Source organism: Macaca fascicularis, chromosome 1 (genome assembly GCF_037993035.2).
Source record: "Macaca fascicularis isolate 582-1 chromosome 1, T2T-MFA8v1.1".
In the NCBI taxonomy this organism is placed as follows: Eukaryota; Metazoa; Chordata; class Mammalia; order Primates; family Cercopithecidae; genus Macaca; species Macaca fascicularis.
In genome coordinates, this window is record NC_088375.1 from 126940723 (window position 1) to 126958757 (window position 18035).

At 38.4% G+C, this 18035-nt stretch overlaps 1 protein-coding gene across 6 annotated transcripts in view; it reads left to right on the plus strand.

Moving 5' to 3' along the window:
* The window catches only part of VAV3 (vav guanine nucleotide exchange factor 3), a 398293-nt gene that overhangs the window by 377157 nt on the left and 3101 nt on the right, over positions 1-18035 (plus strand). For 3 of the 6 annotated variants that reach the window (XM_065548736.1, XM_074000527.1, XM_045366111.2), the window contains one exon: positions 15768-15851. The exons of the other annotated variants lie outside the window; for them this stretch is intronic. In XM_065548736.1, the coding sequence (XP_065404808.1) occupies positions 15768-15851 (84 nt within the window). The remainder of the gene's footprint in view (positions 1-15767; positions 15852-18035) is intronic. 6 annotated transcript variants of the gene reach the window in all.

Genomic DNA, 18035 nt, shown 5'->3' on the forward strand with positions numbered 1-18035 from the left:
TGGGCTACTCTAGGTTAGAATGTCCTTAGAATGTTTACCAATTATTTTTTCAAGTATGTACAATGTGATAAGATTATGACAGGACTATCTTATGCAAATGCAAAATAACATTTAAAAAGATGTTGATTAGAATTAAGCAAGTGTCCAAAGTATTGGGCAAGGAGCATAACATTTTAAAGTTAGGAGCCCATTGTAGGCCATCTGTCAGCCTGTCTCCCAGAGAGATAGGATTTTATCTTTGTCTTTGGAATGACTTAAGAGCATTTCTAACTGAGAAGAAAAGAGAGAAAGAAAAAGAACAAAGGGAGAACTCAGGCATAGCAGGGAGCTATTGGGCTTCCCCTAGAAACTTCAGTGACTCCGTGAAAGTTGTTCTGTGGATCTTTGTAAAAATCCCATTATTTTCCAAAATGGTCATCTCAAACCTGCCTTAGATTGCTTTAGGTTCACCTGTAGGGCTTGCATATTTGTAGGGCATTAAATTGACTTTTGCCTTTCTTGCTCTACAATGAACACTTAATTATTTTCAGGTCTGCCAGAGTAGCTATCTGACCTTAGGCGAGTCACTTAGCCTGTCTGGGCCTTAGCTTTCTCATCTCATAAATGAGGAATGAGATTAGAGATTTTATAATGTTCTTTTAAAAATAGCATCTTAGGTTTTTTCCTTTGTGTGCATGAGAGAAGCAGGTAAGGTAATGTTATCAGATTGATGCATCGGGAAAAGTTATATGATTAGCTATTTGTGACCCATAAGCGGAACTTAAATATTTTGCCTAGTTTTTATTTGTAGAGAATTAGTTGGGCCGCAGAGTAGAGTTGGGTAATTTTTTTAAATAGCTGTCACTGTATTTATATAATATCTAAGGGTCTTCTGTAAGAACTTATTAATTACAAAAGAGTAATAGTAGTAGTAGTAACCAAGTGATCAAAGTTAACATCACTAATAATGGGACAAATAAGTATCATGTACCTCCTAATATAATGCTCCCAGTAGGACACACCAACACTTTGGTGATATTATTGCCCCCCAAAAGCGTAAGTGGAATCTAATCATGAGGAAACGTCAGACAATTCCAAACTAAAAGACATTCTGCAAAATAATTGGTCTATATTCTAAAAATTTCAATGTCATTCAAGATAAAAGAAAGTCTGAGGAACTGTTTCAGATTAAAGGAGACCAACAGATGTGACAATTACATATAACATGTGATTTGGACTGAATCCTAGAACAGGGGTTGAAAAGATACATATATATACACACATGTGTGTGTATATGTGTGTGTGTGTGTGTAGTAACATATATTTTGTATATGTTATAAAACGTGTGTATATATGTTTCTATAAAAGATGTGGTACAATTGGCAAATTTTGAATAAATTCTCTTAAGAAATAGTAGCGCATCAAAGCAATTTTCTGCTTTTGATAATTGTACTGTGGTTATACAAGAGAAGAGAATACCTCTGTTTTTAGGGAACGTGTGCTGAGTATTTAGCAATAAGGGGCATTATGTCTGCAATTTATTATCAAGTGGCTCAGGAAAAATGCATAGGTTGATAAAGCAAACATCATAAATTGTTAACATTTGGGGAGTCTGAATGAAAAATATGTGGGAATTCCTTTTGTTATCCCTGCTACTTTAAGTCTGAAATATTTCAGAATAGAAGTTTTCAGTTGTGGAGATGATCCCGTTTGCTGGCTATATCTGAAGAATTGGGAGGTAGTGACAGTGTCCTTCTTTTGCCTGCTTCAGACATGGAAGGGTCTGGTCCGTTAATGTGGAACACTAGCCTGTACTGAACAGATCATATTTGAAGCCATCTGTTCCTTACCTGGGACCTCACTGGATCTGCTTCATTCATTCATTCATTCATTCATCCCTCTATCCTGCAAATATTTTCAATACTTAGCATATGCTAGGCCCTGTGCTAGATACTGGAATTATAATAGTGAATAAGATTCACAATCTGGAGAACAAGAACAGACAAAAACAAATGCCTTCAATAATCACAATTTTGATCATCCTTATGAAGCTGAAGCATAAGTACAATGAAATGGGAGCAGGGCCATTTAGCCTGTAGGGTCAGAGAAGGACTTTTTGAAGAAGTGAAGTCAGACTAAACTTAAAGAATCTATGAGAGCTGGCAGGGTGCAGAGTGGTGGCCAATAGGGAACCTGCATAGCGAAGAGGTCACTTGTGTGAAGGCTCATAAGCAGTAGAGAACTTTGTATGTTTAAGGAACTGAAAAAGGACCAATGTGTTTGTTGGGAGTATAGTGAGTGGATTCTGATATTTGCAGTAGGAAATTATTGAAGTTTTACAGACAGAAAATGGCATGAACTAATTTACATTGTTTTAAAAGACCGCTGACTGCTCCTGAGGAGTGGCCTGGAGGGAGGCATGCACTGAGGGGAGATGAGTTAGGAGGCTATTGCAGATGTCCCCGAGAGGAATAAGCATGCTTTGGACATGAGTTGCACAGTGACAGTAGAGAAGGACAGTGGCAGGTTTGCATATACCTTAGAGGTTGATTTGATTGGATAAAGGATTTGAAATCAATTTAGTGCAATTATGGTACATAAGTATTTGCTTTGGACAACTGGCAAGTGATAAAACCATTGACAAACCAGGAAACAGAAGAGATAGAACAGATTTAAGAGAAAAGGTAATATATTCAGTTTTGCAGTGTTTAGATACCTGCAGATATTCAATGATTCAGGATGCAGCTGGCACTGAGGAGAGTAGTCTGAATTGAAGGTAGAATTTTATGAATCATTAGTACTTCATTTCATAGTTCACATAGAATATAGTGATGTGAGAATTATAGGCATTTGTATATAGGCTTAATTTCTTCTGGTGCATTGTTCTCTGGAGCCCTAGGAGCCAGGACCCTTTGCTTGTCATTCTCAATTGTACTTTTGCACATGCCTTGCATGAAATAGCCTCAGAAGGGGCTAAACAAGTGAAGTCAGAGTCTAAGGTTCACAGGGGCCTCAGCAGATATTAGAGTGATAAGTTGATACTGGAAAAGCATGGGAATATGGGTGAGTTTGAAAGCAAAATGTAGATCAGCATGTTCCTTTCAATGTGGTGACAAATAGTGTAGAAATTCTTCAAAGATTGACAAAGGCTACTTTTGTCATTGGAGCCATAAGGTTGACCTTGCAGGAAGAAGTAGAAGGCCATCAGAGAAATGCAAATCAAAACCACAATGAGATACCATCTCACACCAGTTAGAATGGCAATCATTAAAAAGTCAGGAAACAACAGGTGCTGGAGAGGATGTGGAGAAATAGGAACACTTTTACACTGTTGGTGGGATTGTAAACTAGTTCAACCATTATGGAAAACAGTATGGCGATTCCTCAAGGATCTAGAACTAGATGTACCATATGACCCAGCCATCCCATTACTGGGTATATACCCAAAGGATTATAAATTATGCTGCTATAAAGACACATGCACACGTATGTTTATTGCGGCACTATTCACAATAGCAAAGACTTGGAATCAACCCAAATGTCCATCAGTGACAGATTGGATTAAGAAAATGTGGCACATATACACCATGGAATACTATGCAGCCATCAAAAAGGATGAGTTTGTGTCCTTTGTAGGGACATGGATGCAGCTGGAAACCATCATTCTTAGCAAACTATCACAAGAACAGAAAACCAAACACCGCATGTTCTCACTCATAGGTGGGAACTGAACAATGAGATCACTTGGACTCAGGAAGGGGAACATCACACACCGGGGCCTATCATGGGGAGGGGGAAGGGGGGAGGGATTGCATTGGGATTTATACCTGATGTAAATGACGAGGTGATGGGTGCAGCACAGCAACATGGCACAAGTATACATATGTAACAAACCTGCACGTTATGCACATGTACCCTACAACTTAAAGTATAATAATAATAAATAAATTAAAAAAAAAAAAAAGAAGAAGCCAGAACAGAGCCTAGGCTGCCTTTCTGGGTGTGGTCTCTTTCCTGCCACCCACTGTCCCCATTATTCTATTCACCATCCAACAACATGCTTATCCTTCATTTTTAGTCTGTATTTTGGGCAGAAACAGAAACTTGGATAATTTGTGTCATATTTATTTAACTCAGTAGAACATAAAGTAGCATTCTTATTCCTGATAATTCCTTAAACATCCTAATAATTCCTCAACTACTATTTATTAGTTACAATATAATGGAGACAATATTTATTATCTCCTTCATACAGGTTCCCAAACATCCACTTAACTTAGTTTCTCCCTTGCCCTTTTAATTCAGCATTCCCATATTCATCTGCCTTTATTTTCTGATTTTATTGTATCCTCAGTTTTTTGTCATCTTTTCCTCAGTCATTTTGCAATTGGGTTTGATATGATCTAATTTTATTCCGGTAATTTAAATATGTGTTTTAATCTCATTATATTAGTTTCCTGGAACTGCTATAAAATTACCATAAACTGAGTGGCTTAAAACAACAGAAATTTACTCTCTCACCTTTCTGGAGGCCAGGAGTTGAAAATCAAAGTGTTAGCAGGGCTAATTCTTTCCGGAGGCTCTGAGGGAGAATCCCTCCCAGGCTCCTCTCCCAGTTTCTAGTGTCAATCCTTGGCGTGGCTTGGAGTATAGATGCACTGCTCCAGTCTCTGCTGGTCTTCATGTCACCTTCTCTGTGTATTATTGTCCCTTCTTTTCTCTTATGGACACTTGTCATTGGATTAGGGTCCACCCAAATACAACTTGATCTCATTTTGAGATCCTTAACTGAATTACATCTGCAAAGACCCCTGTTTCAAATAAAATCACATTCACAGGTTCACAGGTTCTGGGTGGGAATACCTTTTTGAAAGGCCACCATTTGACCTGCTGCAGTTTCGTTGTATTAATTTTTAACTTTTCTCTAAAATGTTCCATCCTTATTCTAATTTTTCTTTTTGTCATTTTTGTAACTTGGAGTTATAAGAGGACTCTACATTATTAGAGCAGTCAGGCAGTCAGTGAATAGGATTTATAAAAGAAAAACACTACCTTAATACAAAAAAAAAAAAAAAGAGTGTTTTCAGTGAATTGTATCGCTTTTCCATGGTGAAATGCGTTATCTTTCTGAGAGACTGCACTTCCTGCCAATGCAGGCTCCTAAACAATACTTGCATGACCATTTGTCTGAAATGTTGTATTAAATATTTGATATGGAATAAGAGTACCTAAGAATTCTGAAATTTAATAATTTGATGATTAGCAGGATACTCTTACTTTTCAAACCCCTTTTACATATATTAGATCAATATCTCCAGTGGAGTATTCCAGGAATCTCTAGCCCTGTGACAAGTACCATGAAAATATTTCTTTTGTCAAACAGTTATATGAGAAATGCTGCTAGTATGATATATTCCCTTCTAGGAAAGTGACAGTTTATCTAGAGTTTTCCCCAGTTTATTTCATCATGCAACACTGTCTCGTAGTGTTTAATGCTCATGTTAGGAGCCTTAAAAGAGTTAGTAGGTGTGAAATACTGAGAATAGCATCTCACATGTGGGAAGTGCTATGTGTTTTGCTCCTGCTATTACCATTGCTGCTCCTGCTACCACTTCCAATACTGTTACCCAGTGTGAAGTGTTACATTAGCCTCATTTGACAATTTTTAAGTATATTTATAAAGTCCTTCTCCTTTTTGCTGATACTTTGGTTTTTACTTCTGTTTCCTGGGGCTTGGCTCCTCTCTTCCAGTATACACACTATTCTATGGACTAAGTTAGTTATAACATATTGCTGACATTTTTATATTCTTCTCTCTCAGTACGTCTGTGGTGCCCACAGAATTTACAGTTCTTGGGCAACTGATCAACTGCAATTGTACATCTTCATTAGTAAGTGATGCTGGGCTTCTCTTTTTTTACTTACTTACTTCAGGATCTTTACCAGCTACTCTAAGGCATTTTTATTCTGAGCCTGATGGCTTTAAAAGTTAGCAACCGGTATCCAGGATCCCTTCAGAATATGGCTTATAGGTGTAAATTCTACAGATTCAGATACCTCATTCAATGCTATCTTTTAAATGTTTCAAGGCTCAGAAGCAGTACTTATGATCTTAGAATTTCTCATCTTTTATACTGTTCATTAATACTTTTATACTGTCTCATATAACCTCATCTTCTAAATTGAAAACTGATCTCGGCCAGGCTCAGTGGCTTATGCCTGTAATCCCCAGCACTTTGAGAGGCTGAAGCAGGCGGATCATTAGAGGTTAGGAGTTTGAAACCTGCCTGGCCAACATGGTGAAACCCCATCTTTACTAAGAATACAAAAATTAGCCAGTTGTGGTGGCAAGCATCTGTAATCCCAGCTACTCGGGAGGCTGAGGCAGAAGAACTGCTTGAACCCAGGAGGCGGAGGTTGTAGTGAGCCAAGATGGCGCCACTGCACTCCAGCCTGGGCGACAGAGGAAGACTCAATATCAAAAATACATACCTACATACATACACACATACATACATAACTGGTCTCAATGCAGTTAATATATGTAACATTCCCTAATTTACCATAGTGCTTTCATATAGCAGCCCTGATCCAAGAATTGGTTTTACTAGTCTCTTGCTTGAAAAACAAACAGAAATTCATCTACATTGGAAGAAATTCCCATTTTTTCTTCCTAAAAATTTAACCAGGATCCTAGTTATGAGGATCAATGCTGATATCTCTTTTTTTCCTGATATTGACTGATATTTGACTTTCTCTGCGGAATCCCAAGTCTGCATAAGGTAGCAGGTTTTAACTCTGCAACTCTCTTGCTCTTAATAGCATTAATAAACTGACTACATATTCAGCTAGGGTTTCCTTTCATTAAGTCATGCTTTCATTCATTGCTTCGTGCATTCAACATTTGTTGAGCCTCTGCTTGCACTAAATACTCTATCACACACATGTCTCAAGTGTTATATACAATACAGCTTAACATCTGAACAATAGCTAGGAATGCCAGAGAAACTCTTCTTGTATTTCGGCACTTCAAACTTACCATCCACATTAGCCATAACACAGGTTTTTTTGAACAAGTATGTTCTATAACACTCCTGAGAAGTCATCATCAGACTTTGCTTGAACACTCAGGGGACTTTATGTTCCATACCACACAAAACATGCTATTTTCTGAACAAAATTAAGTTTTTTTCTTATATTGATCTAGAAATTTGATTTGCTATAGCTATTTGCTATGATTAGTTCAAAATAAATATATATTCTTCCTACCAAGGTAACCCCAAATATACTATAAAATAATGTACATTCAAAATAAATATACTATATACTCTCCCTCTTATGATAACCTTTCATCTGGTATGTTCTTTCCCCTTCCCCACGCTTCCTTCCTGCCTCGTCATTCCTTCCTTTTCTTTTCTTTTCTAAAATAATTAATCAATTCCTCATATAAATGGTTGTCAATCTCTCACCATCCTCTGACAGATGCACTCCAATTTGTCAGACTGGGCACAAAAATTTCAATATTGCTTGACTCGTTGGCTCAGATTTTTCTTTATTCAACACTCATTCTTCCCCAGTTAATTTCCACCCTTCTCTTTCTCCTTCCTCCTCAAAGGGTACAGTTCTACACATTTGAATCGAATCTAAGCACTTCTTTCCTCATTTATTCTTTAGTTGTTGCATCCTCACCATTAACCTCCTCCATAGTTCCCCACATTCATTCATTCATTATTCATTAATGCATTCATTCAACAAATCTTAATTGAGAGCCTACTTCAGGGCAGGCACTGTTAAAATACAGCAGTGAATAGCATGGATAAAATTCCCTGCCCTTATGGAGATTCCACTTGCCAGTAGGGAAGGTAGCTAATGGATTTAGAAAAATAATTAAGTGTATTATGTTAGGCATTACTGAGTGCTCTGGGAAAAAGAAACCCTACTAAAGGAGTGGTACTCATGAGTGCTGAGGGATGGCTTACAATTTTTAACTGGGCTGGTTGGGTGAATAAAACTATAGTCTCATTTTCCCTCTTTCTGGAATCATAGCAGAAAGCCGGTTCATCACTTCTGAGTTAGTTCAATGGTAGAGCAGGCTGACAGCAGCCACTGGCTCTAGAAACTCCCCTTTCTAACAGGCCACTTGTGTGACCGGGGAGCTTCTGTTATTATTAGCTTGCATAAATATCCAGTCAATACATAGAGCAGGATGCTGAAACTGTAACCACAGCGTGTGCAGAGCATTTGTGCCTCACCTCAGCGGTAGGACAATGGGAGTCTGGGAGATTGCAGGCACTCTACCTACTTCTCTGCTTGTGTGTTGTTCCCACAATAAGCTCTGTTTCTGTCAGCATCACATGGCACTAGTGGTACGGATCCATGACTGTTTTATAGGACATGACAGCAGGCCTCATTGTGAAGGTTGCATTTGAGTCAAGACTCGAGGAGGTGAAAGAGAGAATTGCCAGTGCTAAGGAAGGGGTATGTCTGACTGGGCAATGTGGCCAGAGCAGAAGGACCAAGAGGAAGAGTAGCCGGAGATGAGATTCAAGGGACAAGTGAGGCCAGATCACTTAAGGCCTTAAAGCTTTTACCCTTGAAGAAACAGGAAACCATTGGAGGGATTTAGGCAAAGGAGAAACATGGTCTGCCTTTAAAGTTTTAATAGGATTATTCCAGCCTCTGTATTGTAAAAAAGACCATGAAAAAGAGATGACAAGGTAGGCGCAGGAAGACCAGTTAGGCCCATACAGCAATCAAGGTAAGTAATGATAGTGACCTGAACAGTGCGTAGCCATATAGGTGACTATATTTATATTTTGAGGGTGATCCAAAAGGATATTATGACACATGAGATGTGATGTATAATAGTAAGAGAAGTCCTAAGAATAACTCTAAGGTTTTTGCCCTGAACAACTGGAGTTTGAAAGGTTTTGTTTTGTGTTGAGGGCTCCAGTAGAGCCTAAAGTCTAATCATAGCATTCTCAATCCAAAATGAATCATTTCCATATCTCTACCTAATTTCTGTGTCTATCTCTTCACTAATTTCTGAGCTCCTTTGATGTCAGAGGCTCTACCTATCATTGTATCTCCTGTAATATCTTAGCACAGTCTTTGGCACATTAGCAATATAATAAATGTCTGCCAAATATTTTTTAAATATGGATTTAGAATTAACATCTTGATAAACCATATGCATATAAATAATCTGAAATCCCTAGGCAGTTTCCCATAGCAATAAGAAAGACCTTATACTTACTTTGTTTTCTTGTTAATAGCTTTATATGTTTATACTCTGTAACATTGAATACTAAATAGTGGTTTATTTTTTACAATAATCCTAGACATAAGTTTTCCTTGTTACAACTTTGGATTTTGGGTTAACAGAAATTTGTCAACTTACCATTCAATTAAATGAAATTAATCTAAATTGTTCCTAGTTTTTTTCAGTGACAATATATAAAATATACAATAAGCACTAAACAATGGGGTTTTAGGTCATTTTGTTTGGGAGAGATTGGGAGCAGTTAGTTGATACTCTGTCTATGAATTTTGCAGGGCATCTAAAACAATATGCCTGAGTTCTAAAATAAAACCAGGGTAAGGATCACAAATTTAAATTAAGCATTCATTAAATTCTCAGCATGTTCTCTGCTGTTAGGCCATCTGTAGACAATCTTGGCAAAAAGAACCTCCAAGACTGCTCATCAAAGCATCCCACTTAGGAGTGCAGTTCTTCAGGAAAACATCTAGGGCCACTGCTGGGCAGCAAACGCAATGATCACTGTGTTAACGGTACCATTGGCCCAGTCTTCTCATATTCTTACTAACAACTTTTTATTACCGAAGTGAGTGAGAACACATGTGCTTGTTACAACTAAAAGCTGAGTGTTGAAGAATGTCTATGGCAGATAATACTTAGCAAATAACTTAGGGTAATGTTCTCTGATACATGTAAAGGATAATTGTTAGTTCAAAAATACTTAGGATTTGATAACTAGTACCTGAAGGAAGAGTGTCAGTTGAGGTTGGTTTCCAATGTGTAAAAATTTCAAATATTACTGAAAACTGAGTAAATTTTCATTTGCTCATGAACATTAATAGCACGATCAAGGCAGAACATAATACTTTAAAGCAGTCCTTAGCCTTGGCAACAAAAGTATAGGCATCAAATATCCAGTCACTAGTACTTTTTTATCCTACCATAAACACTGTGTTCTTTTTCTTTTTAATTGACATTATTCGTGTTTTGTGGCTTTATCTTCTCAATCAGGTCTCAGAACTGAATAATAACCACTAATGATTTGCCAGTCAGTTATTATGGCTATGCTGATAACTTCTATTCCCAGTTTATTTATTTAACAGATAACTTCTGTTCACATTAGGTAATGTTAGTACTTCAGGTTTTGCTTAACTTGGAAAACTTGATAAATAATATTTGACTGTGCTCTTAATAGTTCCTAATTGGAAACATTAAGTCACTAAATTATGAGCCACTGAGGCATTTGCTAATAATGCCCCATGAATGTTAGCTCAATTGAGAGCCAGGTGTCATACACATGCAAAATAACCAGATACCTACCTAAGTGTGATGGTCTCTGTAAGCAAGGTGTCCTCCCTTGTCTGTGCTAATATGGAGTTGAAAGTGTTGTAAAAGGCGGAAAGTTAGGCCCTTAAATGAAGCATCCAGTTTGCAAATGATTATCTATTGAAAAAGGTCACAGTATTGGTGTAATATTATCTAAATGGATACTGATGTGCATAAAAGGGTTCTCTCAAGAAACTTCCAGAATAACATGATGCAGGTAGGTTATCTGTAGTGTTAGTCAGTGAATGAAGAGTCTAGGAGATGATAATCACCTCAACATCCACATTTAAAAGTCACTGTTACTGAGCTCTTTTTAATTCTATTCCAGGACATGCACCTACCAATAATTTTTGCTTTAGAAGTTTCTTGGTATTGTAGGAGGAGTTTGATGATGAAACCATGCATCTGTATATATAGAAACATGTGGATATATTGTCAGTATGGATGGAAATATATTTTACAGGTTAAAGCATTCTAAAAATATTTTTATCAAATACCTTATTCTGATATTGCTTGCATCTGGGTTTAAATCTATACTTTCCTGGAGAAACATGTTATCTTTTACTCTTGTCTCAGTAGGTGCCAGGCATTCAAATGCTGTTTTCCCAGCTCAAAGGAACTAAGGACCCAAAGGCAGTTACCACTGATATATAGGAAGAGTGACAACAATAAGTCACGCTACAGTGTGTAGAAAAGTAGAAAGCATCCCTACCAATCCTTAAAATGTTTGGCTGAGAGCTATACACTGGGTGGCAGGAGAAACTGATTAACCTTTTACTCCTAAGAAGATTCCTCAGGCATAGAGTATAGTTAATGCCATGAGACATACAGTATTTAATAGGTGTTCAGCATCTCAGAAAAAATAAAATAGTTATTGTAGGAATATCACTGATAGATTGTGGCTCTCAGGAAGCCTGGGGAATAGGACCTGAACATATTTCACTCTTTCCTTTGTGTTTTGCTGGCCTTTGTTGGAAGTCTTATGGAGCAGTTTAAGTGAGCAGATGATGAGCTGAAGGAATGGAAGGAGGAGACATAAGGAACTTGCAAAATTAAATACCCTGCCGAGATACTTGTCCATTCAGCAGCCTCAGTTTCTTAGCACTGGACCTGATCCTGTGGAGGATGCAGAAGCATATAAGGACTGGCCCCTGCCCTCCAGAATCACCATCTAATTGGGGATACAACACAGAACCTACAGTAATTAAATATCAGAGCCATGAAGTGCCATGATGCAGATGCCTACCAGAGGGCTAGAAAAGGTCAAAGAAGGGGCCAGAGTGTTGTCTGGATTGTCAGGGAAGGCTCCTGGGAGGGGTCTGGGCTAAACTTTTGAGACAGGGAAGTTAAGGTTAGCAGAGGCCAGGGAAGGAGCAGCATTCCAGAATGAGCAGATATTTGGAGTTGGAAATGTAGCTGAGGGCCTCAGGAGGTAGTAGGAAGCTGGTCTGGGTAAAGAGAACACATGTGGAAATGTATGCAAATTTCATTAGAGAGGCAAGAGTGGCCAGATTATGAATTGTTATGAAATTCAGGTCAAGGGTTTGGATTTCCTAATTTAATAAATAGTACGATGGACTCTACATCAAAGGTGAGTTGCTGCGAGGCAGTATTTAGAACAGAAGAGAAAGAAAGCCAGAAGAAAGAAGACCATTTGCCTGGCAGTTTTCTGATGGTAGGAATGATATAGATGCCTGAATTGGGATGGTGCAGCTGAGAAGTACTGAAAGATTAACTTCATATTGCAGAGGAAGAAAGCACTTTACTTAGAAAAGGGACAGGAAGAGCTGAACGGTGTACTAACTTTGCAAGGGTAGTTCACAGAGAGAACAGGGGAGTTCTTGCCGAGGGGAAACCTGGGAGTTTGAGCTAGATTACAGGGAAGAAGATGAGGAATTTGGTTTCAGACACATTCAATCAGACGTAAAAGCTAGTCTTTGTAGTAGTGTCATGAAAACATTTGAAGCCATTGACTGAAATTCAGTTGAGAAGCCAAGTCATATCCAAGAATCTCCTGCATTCATCAGGGAAAAAATTAGTTTAAGTGAAGACAGCAGCAGGGCCAAAGCCTAACTGTGGGGACTAACTGCTGTTTGGATGGAATTATAATATTTTAGATAAGATTTAAGAGGATTCTAATTCTAGCTACTTGATAGGAATGCAAATGATGATAAGGCTTTTAGAGTTAGATAAGAGAGACGGCTAGCACCCTGATATTCTGTAATTGAAACAGAGATTCAAGTCCTTTGGTGAAGCATTACCCATATTCATTCAGGAATATTAGATATTTTAAGATTACAGATAGGTTATCTTATCTAATTTATCTACCTATTGTTGAAATTATTTAATTTGCATTTAACTGTGTTTTCACTGGCTTATCATTTCTCTCTTCTGGAGCTAACTTATCTCTTGTTATATTCCAGACTCTTGGTGTAAATTACCTTCATTGGAAATTTTGGAGAAATATAGTGTTTTATTTATTTATGGATAAAATAGTCCCAGAGAGAGAGAGAGACACAAGGATGGACACTTAGAAAATAGTCCCAGCGGCCGGGCGCGGTGGCTCAAGCCTGTAATCCCAGCACTTTGGGAGGCCGAGACGGGCGGATCACGAGGTCAGGAGTTCGAGACCATCCTGGCTAACACGGTGAAACCCCGTCTCTACTAAAAAATACAAAAAACTAGCCGGGCGAGGTGGCGGGCGCCTGTAGTCCCGGCTACTCGGGAGGCTGAGGCAGGAGAATGGCGTAAAAACCCGGGAGGCAGAGCTTGCAGTGAGCTGAGATCCGGCCACTGCACTCCAGCCTGGGCGACACAGCGAAACTCCGTCTCAAAAAAAAAAAAAAAAAAAAAAAAAGAAAAGAAAACAGTCCCAGCTACTCGGGAGGCTGAGGCAGGAGAATGGCGTTAACCCGGGAGGAGGAGCTTGCAGTGAGCCGAGATCGCTCAACTGCACTCCAAACTAGGTGACAGAGCGAAACTCCGTCTCAAAAAAAAGAAAAGAAAACAGTCCAAGGAGAGAATTCTAATGCCCAACAGAAGTAACGTTTAGAATGTTAGAATGAGGGCTTCTAACTACAGTTTTCACAGACATGGGATAGGAATCTTAGCACCAGATTTTCTACCAGTAATAGAGTTAGATGTATCATTTGCTCATTAAAATGGAGGTGACATCCTATCCTCTAACAGTGTATCATGATCTCAAGAAAATGAAAATGTGCCATTTCTACTGCATGACTGAACATGACTTGGGCTGATTATAAAAATTAGTTGTAATGGCATATATCAGTATACTTAAAAATAATAAATGTACTGCAGAATGTGCAACGGAATAGAAAAGGACTTTGATTATCAACAAGAGTATACTTCATGGTAGGTGAAAAGTAAATATGAGGCCATTTGTGAGAAAAGTCTGTCATGAATGCATCAGTGTGTATATGAGGGCTCCAAGGCCATTGATTCTAAGAATAACTAAACTCCCTCCAATTCTCTTGGCCAGTCTGCTTGAGTGGTGTCTGGGAATCTCCTTAATAAGTCCCTGCTATCCACAGATATACTTAGGACCCTTTCATGTCAAGAATATTAACTCTGGAAGAATTCTGTGGCTGTCAAGTCAAGCGGTTACCTGAAGAGAGGCAGAATATATTGGAAGATGATGTGAACTCATTCCCAGTTGTCTTAGCTCACTTTTTCCTCATCCTTGGCTGTAGAAAACTTTTTGTCACAGTTCAGATTAGGCCATGGTACAAGTAACAGCAACCCAAAAACCTTAAATAGGCTTCAAGAAGATAGTTATTTCTCTTTCCCAAAAAATCCTGGAAATACTCCAGGGCTGGAGAGCAGGGCTGGTCATCTCTGTTCCAGGAAACCTTTAGTGATCCAGGTTCCTTCAGGCTCATACTCCACCATCCTGAAAGGGAGGCTTTCCTCCTCATGGACCAACATAGTAGCTTTCACATTCCAGACAGCAGGATAGAATGAAGAGCCAAAAAGAAAGGCAAAGGCCTGTGCCCACTGTATTCTTAGGAAAGGTCCCTGAACCTGTCTCATGACACCGTTGTTTATATTCCACTGGCCAGAACTTGGTTGTATGGCTCTACCGAATTGCAAGGGAGGCTGAGAAATGTAGCCTTCTCTCTAGGCAAACACAGCCCAATGCATAATCTAAGACATGAAAGAAGGGGAGAATCAATACTGGGAGAAAGTATACAACCACACCTTCCTTTTCCATTGCAGTGGCACCATGGTATCAGCAGGTCACGTTATATAGCTGCCTGCGGAGGTGCCTGAAGCAGAGCGGCAGTTGCAGAGTAGTCCAACAGTCTCTAAGAGCAGGTACCCTGGAGTCACATCACTTAAGTTTGATTCCAGATTTTTCTCAGATGTAAAGGGGAAATAATATTAGTACCTTCCTCTTAGAGTTGTGACAATTAAGTGGAATACTGAATATGGCACTTTCAGCATGGTATCTAAGACTTCAAAACCATTTGATAAGTGTGATTTAGCTCTTGTATTAACAGTAAAATGAAAAGTTTTACAGCATCCATATACATGTAGCTTTTTTGTACATCTCTACAATTTGGAGGATATATTTGCTTTTTTCCAGCTATAAGAGCCAGAGTGGTTTTCATTTCTAATTGCACTTTTCTCCTTTTGAAAATAAGCTTACATGTGCATGCTTGGTTGGGAGGATGGCGGTAATTTCTAACAAATTGTATGAATGATTTTCTTGAATTTTCCATGGGTTCTGCATGTTTCATTGATACAATCTTACAGGCTTTTCTTTATAATGGTTTTGATGTGAAGGATTACTTTACAGTAAGCATCTACAGGATACCCCTTTCCACTGATGTAACAAAGTGGGAATTGGGCACTACCTCAAGAGGATGAGGCCATTGTTGGCCATCCTTGGATGGATGGGGTTCAAAGATGGCAATGTGGAGTGGGTATTCTCTGTGTTTGCCTATAAAAGGATAGACAGCTCTGAATTGCAAAATACTATTGTCTATCAAAATGTAAAAGTTCGACTTGTTCTTCATTTAGAAATGGTGATAGGAAAGAAGTGGGTGAAAGTGAAGCTTGGCATTCCAACTTTGATGTGACAGTTTTCTCATGATTACAGACCACAAAATAGTTGTGTTGAGATATTTTTGCCAATACCTAAATGCTCTTTTGCTTCTCTCTTTTTCTTTCTTTCTTGAAGCCCCCTCTTTGTTCTGTGGCTTTTCTTTTGTAACTCCTCCAGACTACAGCTTTGTTCCCCCTTCTTCCACTCCTTTCTGGTCAGGTACTGCTTTACTACTTTTATTTGTCTCTTCAACTTGCTTCTGCTTGCATATAAAATATTTGAGTTCCATGTATGGCTTCTCATATGGATACATCTCCTCACAGACACTCCCTCGAGTTCCATTACCACCATGCACTTTACTCTTCCCCGTCATAAAGTCACTGTTCATCATGACATTTCACTCCTCTGGTGTTTGTGTGTGTGCTCATGCCATGAGACATTTTATAATTTATCTGTTGGGGAGAGTTTGCAGAGGGATGGGGCTGAAAGTATAAAGAGGGATGAAAATCTATGAAATCATTATTTTTCTTGAAGACCAGAAAGTTTAGTTGAAAAAAAGCCAATGTTTATGTATTTTCATGAAGAAAATAAATAGAATTAAAATCCCAAGTTTGTTTTCAAATATAAAAGTAAAATACAGTGCACATTACTTGAAAAGATGACTGGCGCCCATGAATTCTGCAGTTCTTCAGTTTGTGTACGGGCATTTTGGTCTTGATTTCTGTCATTACCCAGAGAGTTTAATGGCTGTTTACATGACATTTAGGGTGTACATTAGATAAAGTCTGTTTTTCTGATAGATTTTTAAAAATTAACCTGCACATCCCAATAAAAATCATAGAATTTAGAACTAGAAAAAACTTACAAGTCATCTAGTACAAACCTTTCATTTCGTAGATGAGAAAAAATGTGGCCTTGAGGGGTTAGGAGACCTGTGCAAGGTCACACAGTTAAGTTGATGATTGGTTTTTTCCATCACAGGGGTGTTTTTATGTGCACCGACTCTAACAGTAGTGCCCCAGTAATGGGACAGTTTTCAGTGAGAAAGCTATTAAAGTGGTTTGTGTCCTGAACAGTAAAATAAAATGACCTATTTTTACTCCCTTTACAGTTCTGAAATCTACAGTATTGCCATTCATTTATCTCATGATGGACACCTGGAGTCTAAAAACATTTCTGTCATTACAAAGCCATGAATAATGGTTCAGAGATCCCTGTGGCCAAGTGGGCAGGCTCTTCCAGGGTAACACGGGTCATAACTTCTGCTGCCTGAGCCCTGGGAACTGTTAAAAATACAGATGGATGGTGTTTCCCATTTGTCTCTTTTTCTCACACTTAAGTTCCTTTACCATTTAAGATTTATAAAGTTTCACCAACCTCCGATGAGTGATTCTCAGAATCACTGAACATATAATTGAAAACACTTTATAACCCCAAAGAGCAACAGGTAGAGAAGTTAATATAAAATGTGCTATGAAACACTAGAGACTAACAAACATGAACCACTGGAATGGAGTTTTGTTTTCAGAACAGGGCCAGCAGGGGCAGGGAGAAAGTTAGCTCCTGTTCTGCCATTGAAAATTAAAGACACACACACACACACACACACACACACACACACACACACACAGAGAGAGAGAGAGAGAGAGAGAGAGAGAGAGAGAGAGAGAGAGAGAGAAAGAGAGAGAGAGAACTCAACTCTGAACTGAACATGAATACCCTGACATCTTATTTTTGATTAGATACGTCAGTAAAGTTTTTCGGTAAGGCAGTATTTGTTTCAAAGAAAGAAAATATATGGATGGCATTTATGTGTTCCTTCTGTGAGACCTGATTCACACCTCTGAATTATATAGAAAACAATAACTAAATTTATCCCCAAATAGTTTTAACGTAGAAAGCTTCATTAGGGAAGAAAGTGCCACTTAACCAGAAGTGATAACATAGATTTGATAGGAGACTTACATCAGAGCAAACTGTTTCGTTGTTTTGAGTGTTAGTTGAAGCAGTTACTGGATGAAATCATAAAGCTTTACCTTGGAGGTGCTAGTTAGATTACTGGGCCATCAATAGGAAATTTATGATGAAATTCTTTTAGAATCTATCTCCTTAGATACTTAGATATTAACCAGTTTTTTTAATTTTTTTTTCTGTTTTGTTTCGTTTTTATAAAAACTAGTCCTAACTTTGAAGTTCTTATGAAGAATGGAAAAACAGGACAATGATTCTTTAAACTTATGAAGCGAATTTGCCTGCACCTGATTGAATTGAAACAGCAATTTTGCTGCTTTCAAGCTCCTCTACCATTATCGCTGGTCTGTACTGAAATCACGACACTGCATTTGATAGCATCAATAACAGTCATCTGATTAGGTTCTTATGGTTGTTAACGAACTGCAAACG